Source organism: Carcharhinus amblyrhynchos, chromosome 14, assembly GCF_965287045.1.
Source record: "Carcharhinus amblyrhynchos chromosome 14, sCarAmb.v2.hapA, whole genome shotgun sequence".
Taxonomy (NCBI): domain Eukaryota; kingdom Metazoa; phylum Chordata; class Chondrichthyes; order Carcharhiniformes; family Carcharhinidae; genus Carcharhinus; species Carcharhinus amblyrhynchos.
This window is the reverse complement of record NC_137337.1, coordinates 39,120,698-39,132,995: the sequence shown is the minus strand read 5'-3', so window position 1 is coordinate 39,132,995 and position 12,298 is coordinate 39,120,698. Positions and strand designations below refer to the sequence as shown.

The following is a 12,298-nucleotide window of genomic DNA, read 5'->3' as shown; positions in this document are numbered from 1 at the left end:
AACTGTAGGGAGAAAAACAGTAAAGCAGCCTTGTGTTCTAGAACATAGAACATAACAGCGCAGTACAGGCCCTTCGGCCCTCAATGTTGCACTGACCAGTGGAACAAATCTAATGGCCCTCTAACCTAAACTATTCCAAATGTTATCCATATGCCTATCCACTGACAATTTGAACACCCTTAAAGTTGGCAAGTCCACAACTGCTGCAGGCAGGGCATTCCACGCTCTTACTACCCTGAGTAGAGAGCCTACCTATTTGAATCACCACAGATGTTGCCAAACCCAGTATGTTTTTCCAGTGTTGTACTGAACTTCAGATTTCCAACATCTGCAATGTTGTGCTTTTGCCTGATCAAAATGCAGCCAAGTTGTGCAGTTATCTTTATGGAAAATAAAAGTTGATGAAACAGGAAAGAAAGAGTTTAATGGTTCACTTACACATTCAGCAGTACTTCACTCTTGCACAGTGCAGAGTCCTGTTTGAAGGCAATAAAAGGGATTTAAAATTGAAACCTGAAGTTGTAGTACAAGGTACAACATACTGTCACAATGAGTACATAACTGTCATATCAGAACAAATATTTGATAAAAGCAATGTAACTTGATGTTCATGCTTTAATGAACAATATCTTTAAATTGCATTCATGTAAAACAAGTTTAGTCACTGTACAATTTTATCACCTGGACCTTACAGGACCATAACTTCTGCAGAGTGACAAACCATCAGGTTGCCCACTGAAATTGTATAAAATTTCACCCATGACTGTTCTATCTGGACAACATCCAAGCAGCATAGTGGGTCCCTGGGCTCAGTGTCAGAGTCTAAAAGTATCAGAGGACATGTCCTTTTATTATAGCACTAGCTGTCATAAAGCAGGTAAGTTTAAAAGGTCCCATTGAAAATAACAAGCCGGGAAAAGGTAATTGTCCAAGATAAACGGATGGGATTTGGGGAGGAGTGGGTGGAGATTCCATGCAGGTTGCGAGAAGGGGTCAGGGTCTTCAAAGTAGTTGTGCTGAAGGTAGAAATGATTTTGTTTCTTTTGACAAAAAGATCCTTTTCTTTACAGAAGGGTCCAAAGGGGCAATTTTTTCACTCAGAGGGCAGCGAGTGTCTGGAACAAATTGCGAGAGGCAGTAGTAAGTAGAGGTGGGTACAACTTTGTCTTTTAAAAAGCATTTAGATAATCGTATGGGTAAGATGGATACAGGTGAGGGATATGGGCCAAATGGAGGAAATTGGGAATAGCTTAGCAAAAACTGGGTGGTATGGACAAGTTGGGCCGAAGGGCCTGTTTCCATGCTGTAAACGTCCACGACTCTATAAACATTTCCGAACAACTATTAGCATCACACTGGCAAAACCATCCAAAGTTAACGGTTTAAAATCGCATTATCGAATGATTCCTGGTGGAGTACAACTGTCGAGGTAAAGTTAGCACTTCGACAACTGCCACATGAACCCTTAGCTTGGAACTTCCCAGAGGGATTCTCCCAAATTTGGGGAGCCAGGAACTTATAGGCTGATGTATTCGCACTCTGGGGTCATCAGCCCAGATACGTACAAGTTGAATCAGCGTGTCAATTTTGGGCACGTACACGCAGAGTGGAGTATCCCAGAAAGGGAAAAACATTCTTCCTTGGGCATTGGGATACCATAGCATTAAAAGATCTCGTCCTTTCAATAGTTTAATCATTTTGATCAGTGATTACAGCCAATGGGAAAATGAAAATCTCATAGTATTGAGAACCTTGAACTTCAAACACTTCATAAAAATATAATATCCACAAGGAAGACACAAAGCTTACCATCACCTTGTCTAAAACCTTACCTGTTCATTGGTTTTATCGTGCAACTGTTGAATTTGAATTTTCAGTCCTGCATTTTCATGCTGAAGATCCTTTTTTCATAAAAAAGTGAAGGAAAGTTTAGTCTGAGATATATAACCTTACAAGTTTGTATAAAATGAGATGCAGTCACATTGAACAGTACTTAAATTACCTGCAATTTTGTAACATAGGTAGCAACTTCTTCTCTGCTATTTGTTAGTGTAGCCTTCAAGTTATTAATTTCTTGCTCCTTACTTTCAATTCTGCAAATAAAATCAAGGTCAGGGAACTTGTACATTACTTTCTAAAAAATTAACAATTTTGAAACATACTTACATAATTTGAGATTCCTTTATCAGATTTGTTTTAGTGGAAACCTAAAGATGCAAAAAAAAATACACAAAATACAAATTCAAATTTCACTAGTATGGAGAATCTTCCTAGGTCAAAAAATAATTCTCAATGTTTTTATAAACTAAAATGACATTTTATTATTACAATGTACTGTTTAAAAAAAAGGAGCAATGTTCAATAAACAAAATACATTCATCTGACCTTCAAAGTTTCCAGCAAGAAATTAAAACAGTATTAATCTGCGTGACATGCAAAACCATATCACAAACCATTTAAACATTTGCTATCCTTATTTTAATACAACATAGATAAAACAGATCTCAGATTTCTAAGAAGTTCATAAACAAATACAAAATGAACGAGCCTTTAGTCTTAAAACACATTCAGAAATAGCTGGATGCTATTGCCCATTTTAAAGAATGTAATACAGTAACTTTATTGGAGTAGGTCCCATTAAAATGTTTTCATGTGTAGGTTTCAAATACATTTGTGCTCAAAGTTGCAGAAAGTGACAATGAGGGCGATAGGAATTGGAGACTTTGGCGAACACTGGGACAAACTAGTTCCTATGTAAAACAAACAGGAGGTCTGGGATGCAGGGAATTAAAATGAATTCAATATCAAACCAGGTACCAAAAAAGATTTATATTGCGAGAGCGCGGTGTACATTTAGAACTTGACATTGTTAAAGTCAAAGAATTCACTTTCTGCCAAGAATCAAACTTCATATTTTATCACTTTTTAAAGAAGGTTGATGGCAAAAATTTGTATCAGTAAATGTATATTTGTTAGTTATCTGACCCAATTGCACTAATGTTAATATACAAATGTAGTTAACTATGAAAATCAGGAAGAGGTAAAGGATATGATGCTGTCTCTGCAAAAGCAGTTGTGTGTGAGACGTTTACTTGTTCTTTCACAGTAATACCCAGGAAACTGCGTTTTCTACATGGGCGTCACTATAAGGGAGAATGATTGCTGGTCCATTTAATGAAGTTTGTATATTTGGAATTGACATTGTCAATTTTCTTTAATGCCATCTGTATTATTCTAGTTTATTATTAACTTCTGGGCTCCGCTCTAGAATTTACTTTGCTTAGTTTCAGAAAGTGGTTCTTGATGCAGCATTTTTCTGTTGTCAACATTAGGGATTGCATGCAAGTTAAATTGTCATGAGCTAGAAATACTGGCCCAGAATGTGGGAAAATAAGTTTATACATTTGGCCAGTGACTTCTAGAGTAGAGAAGATTCACATGTCATGGAGTTGTTCTTCCTTGCTAACAACTGCAGGCGGATGTGTGCCTTTCTCTCGAGAGAGAGAGAAAGGGGGGGGGGGGGGGGGGGGGGGGGGGGCGGCGGTGGCAGTGGGGGGGGGGGGGGGAAGGAGAGGAGGAGAGAGAGGGCGGGGGGGGAGGAAAAGGAGAGGAGGAGAGAGAGGGCAGGGGGGGAGGAAAAGGAGAGGAGGAGAGAGAGGGCGGGGGGGAGGAAAAGGAGAGGAGGAGAGAGAGGGCGGGGGGGGAGGAAAAGGAGAGGAGGAGAGAGAGGGCGGGGGGGGAGGAAAAGGAGAGGAGGAGAGAGGGGGCAGGGGGGGAGGAAAAGGAGAGGAGGAGAGAGAGGGGGCAGGGGGGGAGGAAAAGGAGAGGAGGAGAGAGAGGGCGGGGGGGGAGGAAAAGGAGAGGAGGAGAGAGAGGGCAGGGGGGGAGGAAAAGGAGAGGAGGAGAGAGAGGGCGGGGGGGGAGGAAAAGGAGAGGAGGAGAGAGGGCGGGGGGGAGGAAAAAGGAGAGGAGGAGAGAGGGCGGGGGGGGGGGAAAGGAGAGGAGGGAGGAGAGAGGGCGGGGGGGGGGGGGGGGGGGGGGGAGGAAGGAGAGGAGGAGGAGAGAGGGCGGGGGGAGAGATGGAGAGGCACACATCAGCCTGCAGTTTTAGCAAGGAAGAAGAACTCCATGACATGTGAATCTTCTCTAATCTAGAAGTTGCTGGCCAAATGTATGAACTTATTTTCCCACATTCTGGGCCAGTATTTCTAGCTCATGACAATTTAACTTGCATGCAATCCCTAATGTTGACAACAGAAAAATGCTGCATCAAGAACCACTTTCTGAAACTAAGCAAAGTAAGTTCTAGAGCGGAGCCCAGAAGTTAATAATAAACTAGAATAATACAGATGGCATTAAAGAAAATTGACAATGTCAATTCCAAATATACAAACTTCATTAAAATGGACCTGCAATCATTCTCCCTTATAGTGACGCCCATGTAGAAAACACAGTTTCCTGGGTATTACTGTGAAAGAACAAGTAAACGTCTCATCTCCTTTGTCAGTATCTTCAAAGGGAAGAATTTAAACAGATATTTCATCCCATTGGAAACTGACCTAGTAATAGAAACCTAAACTGGTATGAAATTCTAAAATTTCAAACATCCCCAAGGCTCTTCACAAGGCTGTGAAATGCACACAGAAATTATAGGACACCATAGTAAATCAAAGTGACTGATAGTCAAAGAAAAACTTCAAGGCAATTTTTGATAATGGGGAGTGATGTAGCCTGCTGAAAGTGCTCAGAGAATTACAAAACATAGGGGTTTGATGAGTAAGAATTCACTGCTGATGGCAAAACAGGGAGGGGACAGTCACAAGCAGAGACACACTGATCTTCTAGCCGCATTATAAAGCCTCCCAAAACTTGGCTAAACATCAAGACCAAAACTAATTTTTTTTAATAATAGATTAATTACCTGCTCTGCTGTTTGAAGCTGGGCATTTTCTACTTGTTTCTTAAGCAAGTCATGATCTTCTTGTAAATTCTTTACATAATGAGAAAAACAGATAGCATTATACCAATGGCAGTAATGAACCATAGCAAGACAAATGACCTACCAAATAGCACAACACTTTAATCCATACAGCACTGCACATATAAAAATAATGCAACACGACATAGGTAAATCAATGAGAAAAATTCAAATACCTGAAATCTTTGTTCATTCTTTTCTAACTTAAGCAGCTCCTTTTCCAACTGGTCTTCAACTTTATTGATCTCTCTATCCTTCTCAACAAGACTGCAGGAGTAGAACTTACTGTAAGTAACCATGTATTTTTAAAAGGCTTTCTTAAATTATTTTAACATAAGACTTACGCTTCCTGGAGTTTAGTCACCATGGATACAGAATCCGCCTATTCAAAAAAAAATACAAAATCAGATATCTCAAAATTGGATTCTACAATAATATTCTTCATATTAAGAAAGAAGTTGAGGACATTTATAGGTGCAATGATCCATTCAGCAAAAGAAAAACATTTTGCTTTGAGTGACTAAATGCAGGATGAGGATTAGAGATTGCATTATCTAAGGCATCAATATAGATCAATTTTGGCAAAGTCTCCAACCTACAGTTTATGCTCTTGATCATTATTTAGTGATTTCTGCAAAAGTCTGCACATGTAGGAAGAAACCAGGGAAAGGGGGGATTGTGTTCCTCTGGGGAGGACTCCCACACTGAAACCAAAAGAGAAAATGCTGGGAAATCTCAGCAGATCTGGCAGCATCTGTAAGGAGAGAAAAGAGCTGATGTTTCGAATCCAGATGATCCTTTGCCAGACCTGAGATTTTCCAGCATTTTCTCTTTTGGTTTCAGATACATCTGAAGTTACTTTCTTCTTCTCTCCAACCCTCCCGCCCCACTCCCAACTTGGGCAAAATATTTACAAGCATAATGCCCAAAGATAAGGAATAGATGACTCTGAAGCACAAAACAATTGTCAGAGGCTAAAAACTTGCATTGTTTTTCCCCAAACATACTCAGACCATTCTGCAGAATGCATGAAACATTACAGAAAATTAGCTTTTTTTAATCATCCCCCCCAATAACAATTTCCTTTAGTCCAGGCAATTCTTCCTAAGTACTAAATAGTAACATCAGGGGGGCTATTCTCGCAGTGCACTGTGCTGCTCTAACGTCTCCGGACACTGGATTTCCAGCGTCGTCAGCTCTGTGCAAGAAACCGGCTCAAGGCTGAATTAATTACGTTAACACTTATTTTAAATGTTAGCAAGCCCGGGGCTGAAGTCTCTGGGTCCACCAGCATCTCTTCCCCACCCGTCGACCCTCCCAGGAACGTTTCACCCCAGCGGGGTTTACAACAATGATCGGGGCTGGTCAGCAATCGGAAGGTAGGCAGATCAGCACATGGGCAGTGCCCATTCAGCACTATGCTGCCGGTCTCTTCAGCAGGAATACAATCCACCCACTGATTTTCAGCATTATACATGCACAGAATTTGGGAGGCTCCTTTTGAAAATCCCACTGAAAAAACTCCTGTTTTTATGCAAATTTGGTACTCAATCATTTTGGGGGAGAATCCCACCCAAGATCACAAGACTTAGGAGGAGCAGGCAAATCATCCCTCAAGACTTCAATAAGATCATGGCTGAACTGATCTCCACCTTCCTGCTTGCTTGCCATAGCCCTTCATCCCACTACTAATTAAAAGCTTATCTCCTCAAATTTAAGTATTCCAACATGTACTGCACTAAGTAGTGAATTCCAGACTCACGACACTTTGTTTGAAATAATTGCTCCTCATTTCTTGTTTTAACTCTGCCATCCCTAGCCTAAAACCATGGCTTCTCATTTTAGAATATCCAGCAAGGGAAAACATTCACTTCCCATCCACATCTGTCAATCCTCTTTTGCATCTTCTATACCTCAATTAAAATTTCCTCACATTCTTCTAAACTCCAAGTATAGACCTAAACTGCTCAATCTTTCCTCACAAGACAAGTTCTTCATCCTTGGAATCAATCTAGGTGAACTTTCTCTGAACCACCTCTAACACATTTGTCCCACCTCAAGTACAAAGAACAACAAAGAACAACCCAGCACGGGAAACAGGCTCTTCGGCCCAACGAGCCGAGTAAGGGGACCAAAACTCTGTACAGTAGCCCAAATAGTTTCACCCATGCCCTAGAGTTGCAACAGCACTTTCCTACTTTTATACTCCATTCCATTAGCAATGAACACCAAAAATTACATTTACTTTCCTTATTACCTGTTGTACCTGCATACTAGTTTTCTGCAATTCACGCACAAGAACATTCAGATTCCTCTGCACCAAGCGTTTAAGTTTCTTGCTATTTGGATAATAAGTTGCCTTTTAATTCCTCCAACCAAAATGAATAACTTCACACTTATCAACATCAAATTCCAACTGCTAAATTCCAATTGCCAAATTCCAGCCCATCTAACTTGTCCATATCCATTTAAGTTTATCTCCTCATTGCAACTTGCTTTCACACCTATTATAATAGTACATTCTACCCTTGCATCCAAGTCATTAAAACAGACTGTAAATGTGGCATACCGGTTTGCCAACCAAAAAAAACTTTCACCCGCCCTCCCCAGTCTGCTTTCTGTTCATTAACCAATCCTCTATCCAAGGTAATATATTATCCCCAACCCATGGTATCTTACCATGTGTGTTAAGTTATTCTGTGGCATTTTATCAAATGCCTTCTGGAAGTTGAGATGCACTACATTCTGGACTACATTGAAGATGCAGGTGATCACAGCTGAGAATTGGGCCACACTCAAGTAGCAATCTGTGGATGTATTCACATCATTAGAATAAAGTGCCAGAAAAATATTTCCTAGCTGTAGCCTGCCATTGGCAAGCGATGGGTTCTTGGGTCCCACAGAAGGCAAATGGTATTTTCCATGGCTCATCAGCCATGCTGTTGGGGAATCTGCCAGCCAATGGTGGGTTGTCTGCACGCAATGATAAGCCATCATGGGGGTCGAAGAGGAAAGAATCCCAGCCACTGAAGTGGAATCCGATTATTTGTTCCAGTTTCTGCCTATCCAATGACCAGGATATTAGAACCTTTTGAACATTACAAGTTTTGTTTCTTTACAAATGAATGGAGAAGTTGAAAATTTCCCACAGGATTCATTCTCCTCAAGAAATGACACCAGTAACTTAAACTTGAAAACTTTAGCAGCTGGGCTAAAGTTTGCCCTTTTGTTCTTTAAAACCAAATCTTACAATATCAGTCTGTGTCACCTTGGTCAAATTTTACCTTCAGATTTCCATTCACTTTCAGAGCTGTATGTTCCTAAATTTGAAAAAAAGTCTTAACTAACCAACTATCCAAGTCATCTTTCAAAATGTTTAACAGAAAGATTACGGGTCGCCTTTGCCACTTTTAAGATTGTCATTCAGGTTACATCGATGCTCTAATCTAAAAAATCCTTAAAAAATCAGCTCTTACTCTTCATTATATTTTTCTTCTTCCCACTCAGCATGTGGTCTGTCCAATTCCTCCCAAACAGCCACAGTTTCTTCAATTTGAAGATTTGTTTTCCTTCTAGGAATCTAATTCATACTCGTAGTTGCTCAGAAACAGCATCCATTTGAGTCGTCATTTTGCTCTAATACACAGTCTCTCTTTTGCTGCTGTATTCAGTTTTGACACCTCTATTCCAGTTCCTCAGGCAAGTTTAAGACAGGCAGATCCAATTTCCGGCTTGTTTTAACTCTCTGCTGAGGCCAAGTCTGAGGCTTCAATTTCTTTTCAATTTCAGAGGTTTTAACTTTTGACTCTTCAGGCATCCAAGTAAAGCCATTGTTTTTTGGAACAGATCTAAAAATAAGTATGTCATTCAAAGTTCACTGATCTAGCTGATACATCCTCACTTTTGCCCACAATGGATTTTGTGGAAACACCTGGACACAGAACAAGGTCTCTGGCAAGATTGTTCCCTTGGCTATTAATAGACTCACTGATTAAAGCACAGTTTAAATTCACTCTACACAATGGAACATGTGAACAATTTCCATCAATATAATTTTATTTAGTGAACTCTGGAGGGAAACGTATCTTTTGCTAACATCGAGTCTTGAGCCAAACCCATACCTCTTAAGATCTTTGGTTCCTTTATCAAAAATACATCAACCTCAAATATAACTTCTCTTATGTTCTGATTTAAACCAGTTTAAATACATTAGATGGCATTGGTTTGTCACAAGCTTCAGTCATTAGAATAGCATTTTCATGAGAAATACAAGACACTCCCACAAAATTTATCAGCTTAACTTGCAACTTTGATTTTGTCACGTATTAGCATAGTGAAAAGTATTGTTTCTTACGCGCTATACAAAGCATACTGTTCATAGGGAGGGAAGTGAGAAAGTGCAGAATGTTGTGTTACAGTCATAGCTAGGGTGCAAAGGAAGATCAACTTAATGCAAGGTAAGCCCATTCAAAAATCTGACAGCAGCAGGGAAGAAGCTATTCTCGAGTCGGTTGGTACTTGATCTCAGACTTTTGAATCTTTTTCCCAACGGAAGGTGGAAGAGAGAATGTCTGGGCTGTCTAGGATCCTGAATTATGTTGGCTGCTTTGCCGAGAGAGTTGCAAGTGTAGCAGAGTCAATGAACAGGAGGCTAATTTGCCTGATGGATTGGGCTACATTCACAACCTTTTGTAGTTCCTTGCAGTTTTGGGCAAAGCAGGAACCATACCAAGCGTGACACTACCAGAAAGAATGCTTTCTACGGTGCATCTGTAAACGTTGGAGAGAGTTCTTGTTGAGATGCCAAATTTCCTTAGTCTTCTGAGAAAGCAAAGGCGTTGGTGGGCTTTAACGATTGTGTCAGCAATGGGGTTGATGATGATCTGGACACCTAAAAACTTGAAGCTCCTGGCCCTTTCTACTTCATCTCTGTTGATGTAGACAAGGGCATGTTCTCCACTATGCTTCCTGAAGTCGATGACAATCTCCTTCATTTGTTGACACTGAGGGAGAGATTATTGTTGCTGCACCAGTTTATCAGATTCTCTCTCTCATTCCTGTACTGTCGCATCATTGTTTGAGATCCAACCCACTACGATGGTGAGTCAACAAACTTGAAAATCAAATTGGAGGGGAATTTGGCCACACAATTATAAGTGTATAAGGATTATAGTAGGTGGCTGAGAAAACAGCCTTGTAGGGCACTGGTGTTGAGGATGATCATGGAGGTTTTGTTGCCTACCCTTACTGATTGTGGTCTGAGAGTTAGGAAGTTCAGGATCTAGTCGCAGAGGGAGGTGCCAAGGCCCAGGCCACACAGCTGAGCTGAGTTTCATAGGAATTATGGTTTTTAAGGCTGAGCTCTAGTCAATAAATAGGAGTCTGATATAAGTGTCTTTGTTGTATGGGTGTTCCAGGGTTGAGTGCAGGGCCAGGGAGATGGCGTCTGCTGTGAACCTGTTGCAGCGGTAGGCAAACTGTAGTGGATTCAGGTAGTCCAGGAGACTGGAATTAACTTATGCCATTACTAGCCTTTCGAAGCACTTCATAATCATGGATGTCAGAGCCACTGGCTGATAGTCATTAAGGCATACTGCTTTTTCTTAGGTGGTGGGATGATAGTTGTTTTCTTGAAGCAGATAGGGATCTCAGATTGTTGTAAAGAGAGGTTGAAGATGTCTGTGAATACCTACATGCAGGATCTGAGTGCTTGTCCAGATACCCCATCCAGGCCAGTCGCTTTCCATGGGTTGACCTTCGAGAAAGTCACTGACATCTGCAACAGTGACCCCAGATAAAAAGGTTCATCCGGGATTTCCAGGGTGGAAGCTGACCTCTTGCTCAAAATGGGCAGAGTATACATTGAGCTCATCAAGGAGGGGTGTGTTGGAGGTGGCGATTTTACATGCCTTCACCTTGCAGCTGTTATATCTTCCAGACCTTGCCACAGTCAACAGGGGTCAGTGTGAACATAAGAACATAAGAAATAGGAGTAGGCCATCTAGCCCTTCGAGCCTGCCCCGCCATTCAATAAGATCATGGCTGATCTGTCGCTGCTCAGTTCCACTTTCCCGCCCTCTCCCCATAACCCTTAATCCCCTCTCTTATCAAAAACCCATCAACCCGCGTCTTAAAAATATTTAGCGAGGCAGCCTCCACCACTTCAACAGGCAGAGAATTCCAGAGATTCACCACCCTTTGAGTGAAGAAGTTCCTCCTCAACTCCGTTCTAAACCGCCCCCCTTTTATCTTGAGGCTGTGCCCCCTAGTCCTACTGTCCTTTTTTGAGTGGGGAGAGTCTCTCCACCTCTATCCTATCCATCCCATTCAATATCTTATACGTCTCAATGAGATCTCCCCTCATTCTTCTAAACTCTAACGAGTACAAGCCCAGTTTATTCAGCCTCTCCTCATAGCTCAACCCCCTCAACTCCGGTATCAGCCTAGTAAACCTCCTCTGCACTCCCTCCAAGGCCAAAATATCTTTGCGCAGGTGCGGCGCCCAAAACTGCACACAGTACTCCAGCTGCGGCCTCACCAATGCCCTATACAGCTGCAGCAAGACCTCCTAGCCTAGTTCCAGTAATCTGCCTTTATATGCCCCATTTTATGGCAATGATAATTTAGTCTGCTTGAAACAGATTAATCTGCTCTAAGCAGCATCTGGCTTTCCATTTCCACTCTTTCCCTCGCTGTAATTGGTGTTCTCTTCACTATTACTTTTGTTTGAAAAAAACTGGGGAAAAATATAAGACTGCAATGTATTTGTGGGATAATGCATAGCCATCAGCCAACAACAAACTTCAGATATTTGTCTCCTAGGTGGTGTGGGAGGGGATAGCACACAAAAAGGGGAGTGTAAGAGCATGAAGATCAAAGAGAAGGGAGAGAATGAATTTGAGGTGTTACAAGAAGGTGGCCATTCATCCCATTGTGGCTGCACCAGCTCTCCAACTAAGCATTATGACATCGCCTCCTTTTAACCCTGTACCCTTGCACATTCTCGCAAATAAAAGCAAAGAATGGAACAAGCATAATTTGATGAGAGTGAGAGAAGGAGAGGGTGCAAGAGCAAGAAGGGAAGGGCAAAAAAAGAGGGAAGTGGAAGGCAAAAAAAGAGAAGGGGAGCACAAGATAAAGAAAAAGACTAAGTGGAGTAAAGAGCAGGAGTACCATTCTCCCATCACCTCATGCTCAATGACCGACTCTGATACCCACTCAAGCAACTGTTGAATGTCAAAATTCTCATCAAGCTAGCTAATAAAGCAGACTTCTCATTTGAAGTTTGTTCATAATGTACATTTTTGCTGTTCTGATCAA

The 12,298-nt window shown here is 41.4% G+C and overlaps 1 protein-coding gene across 7 annotated transcripts in view; it reads right to left on the bottom strand.

The window, feature by feature from the left end:
* The window catches only part of ktn1 (kinectin 1), a 118,432-nt gene that overhangs the window by 26,546 nt on the left and 79,588 nt on the right, over nucleotides 1-12,298 (bottom strand). For all 7 annotated transcript variants that reach the window (XM_080202749.1, XM_080202747.1, XM_080202750.1 and 4 more), the window contains 7 exons: nucleotides 5,323-5,360; nucleotides 5,155-5,245; nucleotides 4,922-4,990; nucleotides 2,167-2,207; nucleotides 2,003-2,093; nucleotides 1,833-1,901; nucleotides 439-476 (listed from right to left, as the gene is read on the bottom strand). In XM_080202749.1, the coding sequence (XP_080058875.1) occupies nucleotides 439-476; nucleotides 1,833-1,901; nucleotides 2,003-2,093; nucleotides 2,167-2,207; nucleotides 4,922-4,990; nucleotides 5,155-5,245; nucleotides 5,323-5,360 (437 nt within the window). The remainder of the gene's footprint in view (nucleotides 1-438; nucleotides 477-1,832; nucleotides 1,902-2,002; nucleotides 2,094-2,166; nucleotides 2,208-4,921; nucleotides 4,991-5,154; nucleotides 5,246-5,322; nucleotides 5,361-12,298) is intronic.